This window comes from Anomaloglossus baeobatrachus, chromosome 6 (genome assembly GCF_048569485.1).
Source record: "Anomaloglossus baeobatrachus isolate aAnoBae1 chromosome 6, aAnoBae1.hap1, whole genome shotgun sequence".
Classification (NCBI taxonomy): Eukaryota; Metazoa; Chordata; class Amphibia; order Anura; family Aromobatidae; genus Anomaloglossus; species Anomaloglossus baeobatrachus.
The window spans coordinates 484476071-484496322 of NC_134358.1; the positions used below are offsets into that span (position 1 = coordinate 484476071).

The following is a 20252-nucleotide window of genomic DNA, read 5'->3' on the forward strand; positions in this document are numbered from 1 at the left end:
CTCACAAGCTGCGCCTATGCTCTGGAACACACTACCAAGAGAAATCCGATTAATTCCCAACATCCACAACTTTAAGTTCCACACTTTTAAGCGGGCCCTAAAAACGCATTTCTTTAGACTAGCCTATCACCTCACTGCCCTGATCTAATCTAGTCCCTTTCTGCCCTTCAAAAAATTTACTTCCAGTTCTCGTCCCCTGTACCTGTATAAATTCTCACCGACGGGTTCATGCAGCTGCTTTTGAATACCCTATTAAATCGATGGCTGGACCATATATGACAAGCTTTTCTCCCCCCCATTCACCATTTGTGTCTCCCCTATTTCCTCAGACTGTAAGCTTACGAGCAGGGTCCTCACTCCTCCTGGTATCTTAATTTTGTTATTTTGTATTGTCTCATATTGTCTGTACATGTCCCCTCTTAATTGTAAAGCTCTGCGGAATATGTTGGCACTATAGAAATAAAACATTATTATTATCAGATGTATTAACTGTGACACTATGCCGGGCCGGAGAGGGCAGGTTACATTTTCCAATAAACTGATGAGAGTTCTTTTCCAGTAGCTATAGAACTCAAATGAAATGACCGAGCAACAAAATTCAAAAAGGATATCCAGTCTCTAAAAATATATATTTTATTAATTTTGTCACCAATAAGTTTTATCTTAAAGATATACACTTGTGTACAGTGGTCATGTAATGACGCCGTATTGCCTTATGATCAGCATAATTTAATCTTCAATGCTGCAATCAATCCCTCTGAGAGTGAAGTATACTTTGGATAGAGGCCTGAATAGGAGGTTTAAGACTGAGTGTAAGGAGCAGAAGACTCTTGGGAAGTGTAATCTTTAGGGCTCTTTTCCATCTATAATTTTAACAAGCGAGTGCAATCCAATAAATAAAAAAAAAAAAAAAAAAAAAAAAAAAAAAAAATATAATCGAATTGCACTCGCACGAGTGTTAATCAATGAAACAGTTTCATCTCTCCCGTTTTTTCTCCACACGAATCATGCTCTCGGTGCAATCTCAGCATGCTGCACTTTCCACCGAGTCTCGGCTCACATGTGTGTAAAATCGCACTGCACTCCCATGTTATGCGACTGCAGTGCGGTGCACGCAGAGATAGACAGCGGAGGAGATGGGAGAAAGTGCTCCCTCCATCTTCTCTGTAGAAGGGATGCGATCTCAAGATCGCTTACTGACGCATGACCCTCGGCTGACACCCGCAGCAGAGGGTCATTAGCATATCGCTTCCGATGCTCTTGCATCGAAAGCAGTACGCAAGTGGAAAAAGAGCCCTGCGTCTCAGAAGAGCACAGCAGGACTGCCCCATGAGCCTGCCCCATGAGCCTGCCCCATGAGCCTGCCCCATGAGCCTGCCGGGCTCTGCATGGAGGTATTTTCTCTTCAGCAAGATTTAAAAATATGAGAAAAGTTAGAATATCTCTCTTTAATTTTGGAATTAAAACTAAACCCCTGGCTCCATAACACTTAGGTCTATTAAAAAAAATAATGGCAACTGGGTGCCAGGTACACATTATTTCATACATTATATGGAAATACCAGCTGATAAACTGACAAATCAAAAATATTAAATTATATTTTCAAAAGAAAAACAAAAATATCAGCAAGTTTACAATCACTTTTCCCTCTTCATATTAAAAAACATTGCTGCTGTTTGCAGGAACCTAATTTCTGTCCTATATACTATATTTGGCCTGAAACAGCCCTTGCTTAGTCGGAGTAGGGTGCCTATATGAAGCAGAGCCCTACTCCATGATTATAGAAGTGTTTTTGTGTTTCTTCTTGCGTTTCTTTGTGGTTGCAGGTTCCGTTACTAGTCCTTCTAATGTATCTTCGGTGACTACTGAATCTCCTGTCCCGTTGTGTAAGCCACTCTCGAGGTCAGCGACAGCAGTTTCTTTCTTTTTCTTGGACTTTTTGGCTTTTCGTTCTTGAGGTGATGTAACTGCCGATACAGTGTCACATCCAACCACACTGATATCTACTGCTACATCATTGTCAAGGTTTTGCAAATCCGAATGCTTCTTTTTCTTGGACTTTTTGGCTTTTCGTTCTTCAGGTGATGTAACTGCTGAAACACTGTCACATCCAACCACACTGATCTCTACTGCTACATCATTGTCAATGTTTTGCAAATCCCGATGCTTCTTTTTCTTTTTTGTACTCGATTGCAATGAGGTCTCCATGATAGATTCCTCTACATTTCCATCCACCTCTAGAAACAGATCTTGAGAAAAGATTTCCTGATGTTTGTGTTTCTTTTTCTTCTTCTTGGGAGCTTCTTCCAAACTCGTGTTCGCATCCTGCTGGTTCTCTGGGCATTCAGTTTCAGAAAAGGTTTCTTTGTGTGACCGTTTCTTGCGTTTTGATTTGGAAGTGACCTCAGAAGACATGGTCGTCTCATCAACTGCTCCTTCCTCTACAATTTCTGATCCGTTCTGCACCTTGTCGAGTGATACATTGGCATTCTGTTCCTCGGCTATTGCATACATTTTTTTAATAGCTGCAGCTTCCATTCTGAAAAAGAAGAACAAACTGCTGGGTCACTTTTGCTGAGGATACAAAATATTTATTGTTTCTGAACCTGCATTGCAAAAGGAAACAAATAGCAACATGCAGCAAAGGACATGAGTGGACCGTAAATGTCAAAGGATGCACTGTAAGCTTTTCAAGCTATGGCGATATCGGCTTGTTTTTTTTTCTGCTCCCCTTCTATCAAGAGTCATAACTTTTTTTATGTTGAAGTAGATGGATGAGCTTTTTTTGTGCAGTTGAAGTTGTATCTCTGAAGGACACCACTCACTTTACGACTTAGGGTATTAAAAAAACATTCCAAGTGTGGTGATGTAAAAGATATTTTTCGTTTTATAAGACGCACTGGATTAAAAAGGTGCAAGAGCAAGAAAAGGTGAAGCAAAAAAGCAAAAAGGGGTGCGTCTTGTAATCCGGTGGTGTCTTACCGGAGGGGGCAGTAGAGGTGGTGGAGGAGGCTGTGCTGGTGCAACGGCGTAGGATGCGGTGGAGGCTGGGGTTGTGGCAGAAGCTTGGGCTCCGGAGGAGACTGGGGCTCCAGCTGCGACGGAGGCCGATGCTGCCATGCTGCCATGCTGAGGCAGCTGTGCTGGGACTCGGGCTGTGGCAGTGGCTGTGGACGGTGAGGGCTTCAAATAATTGGCGACCGGAGTCCGCGCAGATTGAGCTCTAGGATCAATGGCAAGCTGAGATCTCATCTGCGCAAGCGCCACCTCCGGGCACCGTTTTCCTGAGGTTCGCTGGAGTGTGCAGGAGGCGGCGGCGCCTGCGCAGATGGGAGCTTGAGCCGAGAACTCCAACTGTGCATGTGCCGACTCCGGGCGGCATTATTTGAAGTCCTCACTGCCCGACCCGCAGCCCCAGCTGCTGGAGACCATGCGCAGACCCCGCACAGCAGTTGCCGACACTGCATAGATACCCCAGCCTCCGCAGACCCCGCACCAGCCAAGATACCCCAGCACCAGCCTCCGCAGACCCCGCACCAGACCAGCTACCACAGCCCCTGCACAGACACCCCAGCACCAGCCTCCGCAGACCCCGCACCAGCCCAGCTACCGCAGCCCCTGCACAGCGCCCCCAGCACCAGCCTCCGCAGCCCTTGCACCAGCCCAGCCACTGCACAGCCACCACAGCATTCCGCTGGCCCCTTGCGAACCCTCTCCACCCCGGTAAGCTACATTTAGATTATAAGACGCACCCCTCACTTTCCTCCCACGTTTTTGGGAGGAAAAGTGCGTCTTAAGCTATGTGCCCATGGGAGCTTGCTTCTGCGGATTTTGCCGCGGAAAACCTGCGGATTTATCTGGATTTTCCAGATAAATCCGCAGGTTTCAGCAAGTACAGACACTCCCCATGTTATCCTATGGGACATGGGGAGTGTGTGTCCACGCTGCGGAATATGCTGCGGATGTCCCGCAGCCGCACATAACTGCATGTCAATTATTCCTGCGGATTTACCTGCGGAAATCCCGGCGCTCCACTATGGAGATAGAGGCTTACCTGCCTTGGTCCCATACTTACCTGCCTTGATAGCAGACACCCGAGTCAGGACGGCAGTGGAACTAGGAGCAGGAAGGAGGAGGTGGGCGGCACCTGCATGAGCTCCGATCATGTGACAGCCAGAGCTACTTTAGGCCCGCCCACCTTCTCCTGCACAGTGCAGACGCTGACAGAGTGACACGGCCGGAGAGAAGTGCTGCGTGATGGAAGTATGAACCCCCCCGATCACTCAGCACTTGTTCTGCATTGAGGATGCAGTGCTGAAGCCATGGTACTGTACCCTCAATGCAGAATGCCCGCACCATATCCGCAGGACATTCCGCAGCATGGAAACAGACAAAAGTTGTGCTGCGGTTTTCTGGGAGCTCCTGCGGATATAACCGCAGAACACTTTCCCCGTGGGCACATAGCCTTATAATCCGAAAAAATACTGTATGCTTTTTTAGGTTTTGTTTTTAAGGCGTTTCATGTGCAGTAAAAGGGACCTGATAATGATGCTCGAAGTCAGTACGAATAAAGTGACAAACTGAGGACTTCATTATTTTAATAAACTAAAACCTTCCTCTGATGGAGCTGTAGAAGGTCTTGTTTCTTGAGATGTAGCTTTTGTTGATATTATTTTGGGTTTACTGCAATGTTTTGATTGCGTTTATTTTGGCCGGAGTGCGGCAACCAAAGCAACAGCGTTACAATTCTTTTATTTCTTTATTTTGGAATGGGAAAAAAAAAGTGAGGCGATGTATATTTTTTATATTGTTACAACATTTTCTCTCTCGTCTCATTGGTGGACTTGAGCCAGCAAATGCTCATACTGCAATACTACAACATTGCAGTATGCAGTTTAACCCCTTCACTCCCAGGCGAGTCAGTTTTAGGTTTTTTTTCCCTCTCCTTCCAAGAACCATAACTTGTTTTTATTTTTCTGTCAATATTGCCATATGAGGGCTTGTTTTTGCCCCATATTGTACTGAAAAGTGGGTAAAAAAAAAAAAGTGAAATTCCACATTTTTTAAGTGGTGGAAAAAATTCAGGAGTGTGTATATGAAGAAAAAAGAAAAAAAAAAAGTTGCCCTTTCGTCGCCATGTTGCAAGACCTGTAGCGTTCTCATTTTTCAGGATCTGGGGCTCAGTGATTTTTTGATTTGAGTTTTGATTTTTTTTCCTGGATATACCGTTTACAGATCGGGTTAATTAATTTTATATTTTGACAGATTGGACTTTTATGAACACAGTAATAGGAAGTGTGTATATGTACTTTTTTTTAGTTTTTTTTTTATTCATTTATTCTTAAGTCCTGTAGACAACCTGATCTACAACTGTTCAATCGCTTAGGTCGGAGTCACACTTGCGAGAAACTCGCGCTAGTCTCACATCGTATCACCCGGCACGGCCTCACACTCTCCTCACAGGAGCCTCTCAGCTGCACAGAAATACATGCAGCTGACCTGCTCCTGTTAGGAGAGTGTGCGGCCGTGCCGGGTAATGCGATGTGAGACTAGCGCGAGTCTCTCACAAGTGTGACTCTGGCCTTATATATAGCAGTACCAAGGTATGGCAGTTTGTAGTGAAAATCCCTGTCTCTATTGAAGCTCTGCATATAGCTGAGCTTTAGAGGACCACAATGCCAGGTAATTGGGCCTTTAAGAGACCTCCAGCTATCACTGTTCCTATCAGCGTTTAAAACTAGAAGTAGATTGGATGTTGTATCGGTAAACTCATGGTTAATAATCATCTTCACTTGGTGGAGCACATACTGGAGCTTTAGGATGATCCTAAATCAAACATGAATGTGTTTTCCTGTCTCCCACATAATTCTGTTAGTGACCAGATCGTGCCCTATCACAGACTAGTGCTGGTCCATGTATGGAATGTGATGCACGGCTTGGCCGTGGACCTCCTGACCCAAACTTGACAGCCTCATTTACATCAATGTTGCTGTCAAATTCAGGACTGGAGATCTTCGGTCATCCTGTCCATTAGTACATACTCAGACATCTGAATTCAGCCTTATACACACTCTTTATGGAAATATATTACACTTACGTCCTACTCAATCTGCCTCGAATGCAAAGTACTCCTACTGCATCTGAATCCAAGCGGAAGACCTCAAATTCCAGCTGATCGCCCACGTTCACGTCCACATGCTGCCAAGCCTCAACAAGCATCTTCATGGGCCTTGGTATGGAAGCGTTGAAGCAGCCATGGACAAGGCAGCCGATGTGACTGGGCGCCTTCTTGTTGACAACGCCCTAGAGGAACAACATTTGCATATTCAAATTAGCCGACATCCTAACACAATATTGAAAAAAAAGTATCCTCAGGTTATAGAAAGTTCTTTAGGGCACAACACAATTTAGTAATGGTTATGCCGATCCTGACCAGAATAAATTGTGTATTTAAAAACTGGATGACAATTGTTCATTCTTAAGACCTCATCACTCTGCAGAATATAATATCGGTGGCGCATATTGATACCGCACCATTTTTGACCATCTGTATTACACAGAAATGGCCAATCGTCCTGAAGAAGTTTCGTAGGTCGGCTAAATGGAAAACTGCAGAAATTCCTGGCAGAAATCCACATACGATAGAGACGTATGAACAAATAGTCTTGACTGGACAACAGCTTTATAAGGGGCTACATATACTGGACAACCACTATCTATTGGGTATACAGTCATTACAAAGAGGGGGAAGATCTCAGGACCCAGACATGGGGGGGGGGGGGTATCAGCTAAGGTGGCGGCAATCTGCGGCTAATCATCACTTCACATCATCAAAAATTAAAAAAAAAAAAAAAAAAAAAAAAATGCAGCATGCTGCAATTGTCAGCGAATCTTGGCTCACATACACCCATACAAATCTGTGGGTGCGTGTGAAACATCGGACTGCATTTGGATGACATTTGAGTGCAGTCCTATATATGCAGAAACAGGCAATGGAGGAGATGGACATTAATCTCTCCCTCTTCTCCACAACTGTGATCTGATCTCGTCTACCACTCATGACTATGGCTGGTGGGTGACATTTAGCCAATTATTCAAGTGGAGCTAAAACGGCCCTTGGTCGCAATGATCAAAAAATGGGTGTACACTGAACTAAATAGGGACCATGACACACAGCAAGTAATCAAATACATTGTGCACCAACAGCTGGTCTCAGGGTTAAAGGGGTATTCCCATCTGTAAGCTCCTATCCCAATATATAGTAGGTGTAATAATAATAATAATAATAATAATAATAATAATAATAATGAAGGGAATTTTGTTTACTTACCGTAAATTCTTTTTCTTCTAGCTCCTATTGGGAGACCCAGACAATTGGGTGTATAGCTTCTGCCTCCGGAGGCCACACAAAGTATTACACTCAAAAGTGTAACCCCTCCCCTCTGCCTATACACCCTCCCGTGCATCACAGGCTCCTCAGTTTTGGTGCAAAAGCAGGAAGGAGGAAACTTATAAATTGGTTTAAGGTAAATTCAATCCGAAGGATGTTCGGAGAACTGAAAACCATGAAACAATTGAACATGAACAACATGTGTACACAAAAGAACAACTAGCCCGAAGGGAACAGGGGCGGGTGCTGGGTCTCCCAATAGGAGCTAGAAGAAAAGGAATTTACGGTAAATAAACAAAATTCCCTTCTTCTTTGTCGCTCCATTGGGAGACCCAGACAATTGGGACGTCCAAAAGCAGTCCCTGGGTGGGTAAAAGAATACCTCGATAACAAGAGCCGACACGACTCCCTCTTACAGGTGGGCCACCGCCGCCTGAAGGACTCGCCTACCTAGACTGGCATCTGCCGAAGCATAGGCATGCACTTGATAGTGCTTTGTGAAAGTGTGCAAACTAGACCACGTAGCTGCCTGACACACTTGTAGAGCCGTTGCCTGGTGCCGCAATGCCCAGGACGCCCCCACGGCTCTGGTAGAATGGGCTTTCAGCCCCGAAGGAATCGGAAGCCCCGAAGAACGGTAAGCTTCAAGAATCGGTTCCTTGATCCACCGAGCCAAGGTTGACCTGGAAGCTTGCGAACCCTTACGCTGACCAGCCACAAGGACAAAAAGCGCATCTGAACTGCGCAGGGGCGCTGTGCGAGACACGTAGAAACGGAGTGCTCTCACTAGATCTAATGAGTGCAAATCCTTTTCAAAGCGGTGAATTGGATTAGGGCAAAATGAAGGTAAGGTGATATCCTGATTGAGATGAAAAGGCGATACCACCTTAGGGAGAAATTCCGGAACAGGACGGAGAACCACCTTATCCTGGTGAAAAACCAAGAAGGGGGCTTTGCATGACAGTGCTGCAAGCTCCGACACTCTACGGAGTGAAGTAACTGCTACTAGAAATGCCACTTTCTGCGAAAGACGCGATAAGGAGACATCCCGCAGCGGCTCAAAAGGCGGTTTCTGAAGAGCCGTTAGCAACCTGTTAAGGTCCCAGGGTTCCAGCGGACGCTTGTAAGGTGGGACTATGTGGCAAACTCCCTGCAGGAACGTGCGGACCTGCGGAAGCTTGCCCAGGCGCTTTTGAAAGAATATTGAGAGTGCCGATACTTGTCCTTTGAGAGAACTAAGTGACAACCCCTTATCCATTCCGGATTGAAGGAAGGAAAGAAAAGTGGGTAAGGAAAAAGGCCAGGGAGTAAAACCTTTATCAGAACACCAGGACAAGAAAATCCGCCAAGTCCTGTGATAGATCTTGGCGGACGTCGGTTTCCTGGCCTGTCTCATAGTGGCAATGACATCCTGAGACAACCCTGAAGACGCTAGGAGCCAGGACTCAATGGCCACACAGTCAGGTTGAGGGCCGTAGAATTCAGATGGAAAAACGGCCCTTGCGACAGCAAGTCTGGGCGGTCTGGCAGCGCACACGGCTGACCCACCGTGAGATGCCACAGATCCGGGTACCATGACCGCCTCGGCCAGTCTGGAGCGACGAGAATGGCGCGACGGCAATCGGACCTGATCTTGCGTAGTACTCTGGGCAGCATTGCCAGAGGAGGAAATACATAAGGCAGTTGAAACTGCGACCAATCCTGAACTAATGCGTCCGCCGCCAGAGCTCTGTGATCTTGAGATCGTGCCATGAAGGCCGGGACCTTGTTGTTGTGCCGTGACGCCATGAGATCGACGTCCGGCGTTCCCCAGCGGCGACAGATCTCTCGAAACACTTCTGGGTGCAGGGACCATTCCCCCGCATCCATGCCCTGACGACTGAGAAAATCTGCTTCCCAGTTTTCTACGCCTGGTATGTGAACTGCAGAGATGGTGGATGCTGTGGCTTCCACCCACTGCAGAATTCGCTGGACTTCCTGGAAGGCTTGACGACTCCGCGTGCCGCCTTGGTGGTTGATGTATGCGACGGCAGTGGCGTTGTCCGACTGGATACGGATCTGCCTGCCCTCCAGCAACTGCTGGAAAGCCAATAGGGCCAGATACACTGCCCTTATCTCCAGGACATTGATCTGCAGGGAAGACTATCGGAGTCCAGGTTCCCTGAGCCCTGTGATGGAGAAACACCGCTCCCCACCCTGACAGGCTCGCGTCCGTGGTGACCACAGCCCAGGTTGGGGGCAGGAAGGATTTTCCCTGTGATAGAGAAGTGGGAAGAAGCCACCACTGAAGAGACGTCTTTGTTGCAAGGGAAAGAGAGACGTTCCTGTCGAGAGAGCTCGACCTCCTGTCCCATTTGTGGAGAATGTCCCACTGGAGCGGGCGCAGATGGAATTGCGCGAAGGGCACTGCTTCCATCGCTGCCACCATCTTCCCCAGGAAGTGCATGAGGCGTCTCAAGGGGTGCGACTGAGTCTGAATCAGAGACTGCACCCCTGCCTGCAGTGACAGCTGTTTGTCTAGTGGTAGCTTGACTACCGCTGCCTGTGTATGAAACTCCATCCCTAGATAGGTCAGAGATTGGGTCGGTGTCAACTTGGATTTTGGGAAGTTGATGAGCCACCCGAACTGCTGGAGGGTCTCCAGAGCGACGGAAAGGCTGTGTTGACACGCCGCCCGAGAAGGTGCCCTGACTAGGAGATCGTCTAAGTAGGGGATCACAGAGTGGCCCTGAGAATGCAGGACCGCCACAACGGATGCCATGACTTTGGTGAAAACCCGAGGGGCTGTCGCCAGGCCGAAGGGCAATGCCACGAACTGAAGGTGTTCGTCCCCGATGGCGAAACGCAAAAAGCGTTGATGTTCTGGTGCGATCGGCACATGGAGATAGGCATCTTTGATGTCGATCGATGCGAGGAAGTCTCCTTGTGACATCGAGGCGATGACCGAGCGGAGAGATTCCATCCGGAATCGTCTGGTGCTCACGTGTTTGTTGAGCAATTTGAGGTCCAGAACGGGACGGAATGATCCGTCTTTCTTTGGCACCACGAATAAGTTGGAGTAAAAACCGCGACCCTGTTCCTGAGTGGGAACGGGGGTCACGACTCCTTTTTTCAGAGCGTCCACTGCTTGAAAAAGTGCGTCTGCTCGCGCGGGGGGCGGGGAGGTTCTGAAGAAACGAGTCGGAGGACGAGAGCTGAACTCTATCCTGTAACCGTGAGACAGGATGTCTCTCACCCATCGGTCTTGAACATGTGGCCACCAGGCGTCGCGAAAGCGGGAGAGCCTGCCACCGACCGAGGATGCGGTTCGGGGATGCAGTGAGTCATGAGGAGGCCGCCTTGGAAGCAGTGCCTCCGGCGGTCTTTTGGGGGCGTGACTTAGACCGCCACGCATAGGAGTTCCTCTGGCCTTTGTCCTGTCTATTGGATGAAGAGGACTGTGGCTTGGCGGAGGGACGAAAGGACCGAAACCTCGATTGAATCTTTCGTTGCTGAGGTCTCTTAGGTTTGGACTGGGGTAAGGAGGAGTCCTTTCCCTTGGATTCCTTAATAATCTCATCCAAACGTTCGCCAAACAATCTCTCGCCAGAAAACGGCAAACCGGTTAAGAACCTCTTGGAAGCCGAGTCTGCCTTCCATTCACGCAGCCACATGGCCCTGCGGACTGCAACCGAATTAGCAGATGCCACCGCTGTACGGCTAGCAGAGTCTAGGACTGCGTTCATGGCGTAGGAAGAAAACGCCGACGCCTGAGAGGTTAAAGATGCAACCTGCGGGGCAGACGTACGTGTGACAGCATTAATCTCAGCCAGACAAGCTGAGATAGCTTGGAGTGCCCACACGGCTGCAAAAGCCGGGGCAAAAGACGCTCTGTGGCCTCATAGATGGATTTCACCAGGAGTTCTATCTGCCTGTCAGTGGCATCTTTTAGTGATGAGCCATCTGCAACCGAAACTACAGATCTAGCCGCCAATCTGGAGACTGGGGGATCCACCTTAGGACATTGAGCCCAACCCTTAACTACGTCAGCGGGGAAGGGGTAACGTGTATCAGTAAGGCGCTTAGTAAAGCGCTTGTCCGGAACCGCTCTGGGCTTGTGGATGGCATCCCTGAAGTTAGAGTGATCAAAAAATGCACTCCGTGTACGTTTGGGAAACCTAAACTGGTGTTTCTCCTGCTGAGAGGCCGACTCCTCTATAGGTGGAGGCGGGGGAGATAGATCCAACACCTGATTGATGGACGAGATAAGGTCATTTACTAAGGCGTCCCCTTCAGGTGTATCAAGATTGAGAGCAACATCAGGGTCCGAGCCCTGAGCTGCAACCTCCGCCTCGTCCTCCAGAGAGTCCTCAAGTTGGGAACCCGAGCAGCGTGAGGAAGTCGGGGAAGATTCCAAGCGAGCCCGCTTAGCTGGTCTGGGACTGTGGTCCGTGGAGGAGTCCTCCATGTGAGACCTAGGGTCCACCCCGGCCGGGGTGTACCGAGAGGGACCTGGAGGCGCCGATCTATCAGGGTCAGGGGCCTGTGTAAGGACCGGCCTGGACTGCAGGGCTTCCAGCAACTTGGCAGACCATTTGTCCATAGACTGAGCCATGGATTGTGAGAGTGACTCAGAGTTTTTCAGCAAAAACTGCAAACTCTGTCGCTGCCACCTGTACAGTGGAAGCAGGGGGGTCTGCCTGAGCCCACTAGTGACCGAGGCTCCGGCTGAGCAAGCCTAACAGGGGTCGAGCATTGCTCACAGTGAGGGTAGGTGGAACCCGCAGGTAGCATGGCCCTACAAGAGGTACATGTCGCAAAAAAACCCTGTGCTTTAGTGCCCTTGCTCCTTGTGGCCGACATGCTCCTAGGAGCGTGATCACTGAGGGTATATAGAAAAAAGGGTATACAGCCCGGCCGAACAGAAATAAGTATATATATATACACGTATCTATACCGGCACCCAAGGGGACCAACACCGAGTGACCGGTGCGGCTTACCGACCGCTAAAAAGCGGGGTGTGTGCGCTCCAGATTCCCTGCCTGGTCTCCCAGAGCTGCACTCTGTGATTCTCCACCGGCAGAATGTCCTAAAGATGGCTGCCGGAGCTCTCAGGGGAGGAGTGAAGCCATGGGCGGCATTAGAAAAAGTGCGGGAATCTGGGGTCCCCACAGTGATCAGTGAGGGGGGAGGAAGCATACAGGATGCCCCGGCCCTCACTCCGACGTCAGGTCGGCTGTCCCGCCCCTATCTCTGATAGACAGGCCCAGGGGCGGGAGTTTTTCCACTAGGCCGCGATGAAGCCGGGGACTAAATTTAATACCGCGGCCGACAAGCAGGCGCGGTCGGCGCGGTAGTCCCCGGTCTTCACAATTCAGCAGTCAGATGCGGCGTCCGTAAACCAGGCGCTCCATACACAGTCCCCATGGGGACACAGAGTACCTCGTGGATGCAGGGCCCTGTCCCCGAGTATAGATAAGCTCCTGTCCAGCAGATTCCCTCAGGGGCTGCGGAGGGAGCACGGTCCCAGAACCTGGATGACCGCTTCGGATCCCACTTCTACCAGAGCCATCAGGGATGGAGAAGGAAACACGGCATGAGGCTCCAGCCGTCGTACCCGCAATGGGTACCTCAACCTTAACAGCACCGCCGACTTAGTGGGGTGAGAAGGGAGCATGCCGGGGGCCCCGTGGGGGCCCTCTTTTCTTCCAACCGATACAATCAGCAGCTGCTGCTGACTAACATGGAGATGTGTGAGTGGATGTGTGCCTCCTTCCACACAAAGCATAAAACTGAGGAGCCCGTGATGCACGGGAGGGTGTATAGGCAGAGGGGAGGGGTTACACTTTTGAGTGTAATACTTTGTGTGGCCTCCGGAGGCAGAAGCTATACACCCAATTGTCTGGGTCTCCCAATGGAGCGACAAAGAAAATAATAATAATAATAATAATAATAATAATAAATAATAATAATAATATTAGCAAATTCCTCCCATTACAAATGTAGTATAGTTCTCCTGATATAGCCATGTCTTTTACCTCATGTGCAAGACATTGCAGCTTAAGTATCTGTGGCGCCCCTGAGGCTACCGTCGCCACAGAGGTACTGCAACTCAGCCAGAGGTGTGGTGCCCCATCCTGGGCAAGAAAGAGGCAATGTATCGATTCACGTACCAAAAACCTGCAGACCCCCAATTGATAGCTCACACATTAGATCAGGGCCGGTGCAGGTCCCATTAATGCTTGGTTACCAGTAATCTGTTTATGGCACTCAAGCCCCGTGCACTGTCGGGAAGGGGGTGGAGCGTGGCAGGAGGGGAGATGCAGGAGGAAGGCAGTTGGCTCCAGTTAGTTCCAGTCAGAGTCAGGAAAAAGACAGTTGATGTGATAGTGAGAGCGGGTCAGAGGGTTGTGAGGAGACCGGTTAGACGTGAAGACCCTGGGGTCCTGCTCGAGCCAGGTGACGCTGAAGGGAGAATCCCAGAGACTTAGGGGAAGTGCGCCAGACTCCCCTATAGTCTTGTTCCACAAGCAACATCTCACGGTGGAGGGATTTGGTCGCAAATGGGAGTCCCGGTTCCTAGACTAGGAAGAGACCAGGACTTTTTAGTAATACCAGAGGCCAGGGTGGTTGTACGCACCTTTGAGCCACAAGCAGCACACAAATCTGCTGGAAGGGGGTCAAAGAGGATCAGGAAGCCAGGCAGGCAGAATTCCCTTTGAAGGTCCGCGGCCCCTGGCTCAGGGCACTGTGTGTGGAGGCGCAGGACCGGCGGGTGAGAGTAAGCTCAGACGAGACGACCAGGAAAGGCAAACGAAGGGTGTACCGGTACTGGCCTTGGACTTACTTGGGATCGGCGGAGGCCCATCACCAGGGATCCCAGCATACCGTGGGTGGACTAAGCTGGCTGTCAACTTGGAACCAGTACAGTGAGTAAAAGACTGTTGTTGCAAAGCCCCGATGTCAACTCCATTCTTGTTATGATTCAGAGACCGAGGAGGATCAAAAAAATGCGGAAACCCAAAAAGTAACCAGAGTGGCTGGTGGAACCTTAACTGACTGCAGACCTAATCCTGACACACAACTAGAAGTTGCAGTGGGGCATGCCTACGATGACCTAATCGTCTCGACACAGCTGGAGAACTAAATATTCTTACAGATAGAAATATAAGAAAAGCTAATCTGCCTCGGAGCAATCCCCAAAGATATAGATAGCCCCCCACATGTAAAGATTATGATGATATAGGAAAACACAAAAAGCCAGAAAACAGATTCAGCAAAGGTGAGGCCCAAACTATCTTTATAGGAAAGGATAGGAAGGAGCACTGTCTGCAGCCGTAAAAACCCTAATAAATACCACCATGCTTGATATGGAAAAACCCTGAGACCACACAGCCTCTCCCCCACTATATCAACACTCTGATGTTATGGGGATCCAAAAACACTAATATAGATGAGGCACTAAGTATACAGACACTCGCAGCAGGGAATGATCCAATTCCACCAGGAACTCCACACAGGCAAAATAGGAATCAAGCATTAGTATCAAAGCAGAAAAAACACCAAGAAAGTGGTAACAATAAGCAAAGGTACAAAGACCAACTTATCTGAGAGGAGTTCTAGTAGAGAGCAGGGCTGGTTTCAGAATGTCCTTAACACACAGGATATCCATTGAGACCCAGCAAGTAACAGGAGAAAACTACTCAGTTTTATAGCCCAATCTAACAGACCTGATTGCCCGTCCTCCACAGGTGTGTGGCTTTCAATCCACAAATCAACTGCACCGCCAGCACTGACCACAAGAGGGAGCCCCAAACTGGAAAATGTATTCACAACACATTCCTTCTGCGTCACAACCTACCATCATAGATTTTTCATATTTCCAGCGGTCGCCCTGGGGTCCCACTCCACCTGTGGGGTGCAAGAACACCTCAGCTGCGCTCCATCACCACCTGTTCCGGAAAACACGCAGCGCAGCGGCGGCCCACATAGCTGCAAAACCACAGGTGGCGTCACAAACTTTATTTTAACTCCCATCATCATCCTCTTCATTAGAAAAGACACCGCCAGGGTCATGGAGCTGGGCCCCGCTACCGCTGACATCCCCGGACTAGTCCGGCCCGGTTCTGAGTATCGCCGTGTCATATCCATGGTTATATCCACTCATATAGTAACAGCTGCATGTGGTCGTAATCATGGATAGCTAAGCTGCAATGCCCTGCACATGATGTAAAAGACATGGCTATATCAGGAGAACTATACATTTGTAATTGAAGGTATTTGCTAATATTATTATTATTACACCTACTACATTTCGGAATCCTGGAGATGGGATACCCCTTTAAGTGAACCTTCATCAGGGCTTATCTGCGCCAGGCGAGCTCTTTCAAAGACAGCACCACAAGGCACTGACCATGTAACATGCCCATGTAGAAGACACAATGTCACACATCCATACTTACCACCAGCTTCTCTCCGTACTGTGGCTGGAATACCACAAAGTCTGCTTCAATATTGATGTGAATGTATCCAACGTCATCGTATATGTCCCCCAATTCACCAATCAGCTTAATGTTATCATAGGCCACAGGGACGCCTTCCAACCTACAAGGACAAAGATTCCATCACCAAACGTCTCTGCAATAACGCAGAACCATTCTAATGCCATCTGCGGTGTTCTTCCTCTTCGGATATGTTCACACGCAGCGGTTTTTACTGTGGATATTTCTGCACCAAAAACAGTGTTGCCAGGAAAAAAAACACTGCTTACAATGTGGGGTTTTACATGTTTTTTTTTTCCCATTCAATTAAAATGGGTGAAAACCGCTGCAAAAATGCTGAAAGAACAGACCCATGCCGCAGATGTTACAACATACCCTGCAGCTCAATGACGCAAGGAAAAGAAGAAGGGTGTGACCGACATTAGAAACGCCAGTTACCGTATGTTTGTTTTATAAAACGCACCCCAAATTTAGAGGCGAAAAATAGTAAAAAAAAAAATAAATTGTTTTTTAAGGTTAAAATGAGGATTCGTCTTACAATCCTAGTGCGTCTTATAATTTCTCAATAGGGGGGAGCGGCTCAGGAGGGTCACAGGAGGCAGGGTCGGCAACGCTGCAGGCTCGAAGGAGGGGGTGTCGTGGCTCAGGAGTCAAAGGACAGAGGTTCGGCGACACTGTGGGCTCCGGGGTGTCGCGGTAGCAAGTGCCACTGATCTGCAGGCGGAGCGCGGGCTCCATTGAATCACCCGCATTTGACGAGATTGACTTCAAGAAAATGGACGCTGAGGCGGCGCGTGAGCAGGTAGGACTCTGCGGCCATTTTCTTTATGTCTTTCGCATCAACTGCGAGCGATTCAATTGAGTCCACAGCCTGCTGTCAGATCAATGGCACCTGCCGCATCACCGACCCTCCGTCCCGGTAAAAAAACAAAAACAAAATTAAACCAAAAAACTTCTTGCTCCATGAAAGTAACAAACCCCCCCAAATTTTTCACCACCACCACATTAAAAAAAAAACAAAAAAACACCTACACTGCACAGACGTGATCACTGTTACCACAAAATACTAAAAAACACTAAGGCTGCATGCCCGCAATCAGTGTTTGCAGCGTTTTGGATGTAGTGTGCTTCAGCAGCGTCCAGAACATTGCGGTGTACAGGACAAGAAGAGTGGATGGGATTTCTAGAAATCCTGTGCCCATTGAACGTGTATTGCTGCAGTGAAAACTGACCTGCGGTGCAGTTTCCAAGCCGCCATCTGTCAATTGTTTGCAGTGGTCACAAGTGTTCTCTGCAGGGAAACCCGTGAGAGACCGCAGCGACCTGAACCCTGATCGTGGGCACGGGCAGCTGCAGTCTCCTGCGGAGGAGACTCGCGGCCCCGCAGGTCCGGACCCACCATGTACAGGACGCAGCTGGTTCTAACAGTGGGTACGGGCAGCTGTGGAGAAGACTCGCAGGTCCGGATCTGCCATGTACAGGACGCAGCCGGTCCTGATTGTGGGCACGTATAGCTGCAGAATAGACTCGCAGGTCTGGATCCACCATGTACAGGACGCAGCCGGTCCTGATTGTGGGCACGTATAGCTGTGGAGAAGACTCGCAGGTCCGGATCTGCCATGTACAGGACACAGCCGGTCCTGACCGTGGGCACGTATAGCTGCAGAATAGACTCGCAGGTCCGGATCTGCCGTGTACAGGACGCAGCCGGTCCTGACCGTGGGCACGTATAGCTGTGGAGAAGACTCGCAGGTCCGGACGCGCCATGTACAGGACGCAGCTGGTTCTAACAGTGGGTACGGGCAGCTGTGGAGAAGACTCGCAGGTCCGGATCTGCCATGTACAGGACACAGCCGGTCCTGACCGTGGGCACGTATAGCTGCGGAGAAGACTCGCAGGTCCGGATCTGCCGTGTACAGGACGCAGCCGGTCCTGACCGTGGGCACGTATAGCTGTGGAGAAGACTCGCAGGTCCGGACCCGCCATGTACAGGACGCAGCTGGTTCTAACAGTGGGTACGGGCAGCTGTGGAGAAGACTCGCAGGTCCGGATCTGCCATGTACAGGACACAGCCGGTCCTGACCGTGGGCACGTATAGCTGCAGAATAGACTCGCAGGTCCGGATCTGCCGTGTACAGGACGCAGCTGGTCCTGACCGTGGGCACGTATAGCTGTGGAGAAGACTCGCAGGTCCGGATCTGCCATGTACAGGACGCAGCCGGTCCTGATTGTGGGCACGTATAGCTGCAGAATAGACTCGCAGGTCTGGATCCACCATGTACAGGACACAGCCGGTCCTGACCGTGGGCACGTATAGCTGCAGAATAGACTCGCAGGTCCGGATCTGCCGTGTACAGGACGCAGCCGGTCCTGACCGTGGGCACGTATAGCTGTGGAGAAGACTCGCAGGTCCGGACGCGCCATGTACAGGACGCAGCTGGTTCTAACAGTGGGTACGGGCAGCTGTGGAGAAGACTCGCAGGTCCGGATCTGCCATGTACAGGACACAGCCGGTCCTGACCGTGGGCACGTATAGCTGCGGAGAAGACTCGCAGGTCCGGATCTGCCGTGTACAGGACGCAGCCGGTCCTGACCGTGGGCACGTATAGCTGTGGAGAAGACTCGCAGGTCCGGACCCGCCATGTACAGGACGCAGCTGGTTCTAACAGTGGGTACGGGCAGCTGTGGAGAAGACTCGCAGGTCCGGATCTGCCATGTACAGGACACAGCCGGTCCTGACCGTGGGCACGTATAGCTGCAGAATAGACTCGCAGGTCCGGATCTGCCGTGTACAGGACGCAGCTGGTCCTGACCGTGGGCACGTATAGCTGTGGAGAAGACTCGCAGGTCCGGACCCGCCATGTACAGGACGCAGCCGGTCCTGATTGTGGGCACGTATAGCTGTGGAGAAGACTCGCAGGTCCGGACCCGCCATGTACAGGACGCAGCCGGTCCTGATTGTGGGCACGTATAGCTGCGGAGAAGACTCGCAGGTGTGGATCTGCCGTGTACAGGACGCAGCCGGTCCTGATTGTGGGCACGTATAGCTGCGGAGAAGACTCGCAGGTGTGGATCTGCCGTGTACAGGACGCAGCCGGTCCTGATTGTGGGCACGTATAGCTGCGGAGAAGACTCGCAGGTGTGGATCTGCCGTGTACAGGACGCAGCCGGTCCTGATTGTGGGCACGTATAGCTGCGGAGAAGACTCGCAGGTCCGGATCCACCATGTACAGGACGCAGCGCTCCTGATCGTGGGCACGTATAGCTGCGGAGAAGACTCGCAGGGGTGGATCTGCCGTGTCCAGGACGCAGCCGGTCCTGATTGTGGGCACATACCATAATAAAATGCCAGAATCTTCTTTTCTTCCACCATTTCACTGCACTAGGAAGGTTTTTTTAGGTTTTCTGTACATTTTTGGATACAAGTAATAGGGACGTTCAAAACTAAATCACTCCCCACGACCGACAAAAGGCAAATCAACAAGTTTTGGCTTTTGGAAGAGGGAAAAAAAAAAAGTGCAAAAACAAGCGCTGCCCCCGTCATGCAGGGGTGGAGGCCGCCATGGGCACCTGCGCCCCAAACAAGCGCCCAGTGCTCCCGGTGCAGACCTCCTGCCTGCTGCGGAGGAAGACAAGTCCCAGCACCGCGCACACCTCCGGCCGCGCACTTACACCACGTTGTACTTCAGCAGCTCGGCGTTCAGATGCTCCGTGATGCCGCTCCGCTTCTTGCTCATGTACTTGGGGGACAGCGCTATGTGCCTGCGGTGCGTCGTCACTGCCAGACACGAGTATTTGCTATTGATGAACTCGCGGGCCTCGGAGAAGGACGGCGGCGTGAGGCAGGACAGGGCGGTCGGCTTCGCCGAGGCATCGGGATCCCCGGGGTTCTCAGGCGCTGCCATCCTGTACCGTCCACATGTCTGCCGTGCAGGCGGCACAGGGTGATGACGTAAGCTCACAACACATCCATCACTAGAGAGCAACGTGGCCGATGAGGATACACCGCCATGTTTGTGGAGCCCAGCGTGTCTTCTGTCAGTCTGCGCCTGCGCATACACCACTGCCTCTTATGAGCTTGTTGTGGCACAACTTCCGGGATTCTGACACTGGCCTGTCATGTAGTGCAGTCAGGGTTGTGAATTGAGCCCACCCATCACCAGGATTTTCGTATATGATCTAAAGCCAGTGCTACACTGGCACTATTCTATATTCTGATTCTATATATACCTGTAGCAGCTAAGGTGTTTAGGGTTTGAAATCCAAGAAAGTGAAGTTTATAAAATCGGCAGCTTCTTGAGTGACAGCAGCTAAGGATCAGATAATATCTGGGGGGTATTCATAGTTATCCCCTCCCCCTGTTAAAATTAGCATAAGTATGA

General features: G+C 50.1%; 1 protein-coding gene across 1 annotated transcript; it reads right to left on the reverse strand.

Moving 5' to 3' along the window:
• Positions 1-623: 623 nt before the first annotated feature.
• On the reverse strand, positions 624-19866 carry POLR1F (RNA polymerase I subunit F). The gene is made up of 4 exons (XM_075316723.1): positions 19543-19866; positions 15832-15973; positions 6098-6303; positions 624-2539 (listed from the first exon to the last, which is right to left on the reverse strand). Exons 1-4 carry the CDS (start codon positions 19773-19775, stop codon positions 1768-1770), a joined length of 1353 nt encoding a protein of 450 aa, XP_075172838.1. The 5' UTR covers positions 19776-19866; the 3' UTR covers positions 624-1767.
• Between the last annotated feature and the right edge of the window lie 386 nt (positions 19867-20252).

Coding starts and splice junctions, on each gene's coding strand:
- POLR1F (XM_075316723.1), bottom strand. CDS start 19,775: ATGGCAGCGCCTGAGAACCCCGGGGATCCCGATGCCTCGGCGAAGCCG. Junction 15,974..19,542: donor CTGCTGAAGTACAACGTGGT/GTAAGTGCGCGG, acceptor TTGTCCTTGTAG/GTTGGAAGGCGTCCCTGTGG. Junction 6,304..15,831: donor AGTACGGAGAGAAGCTGGTG/GTAAGTATGGAT, acceptor TTGTTCCTCTAG/GGCGTTGTCAACAAGAAGGC.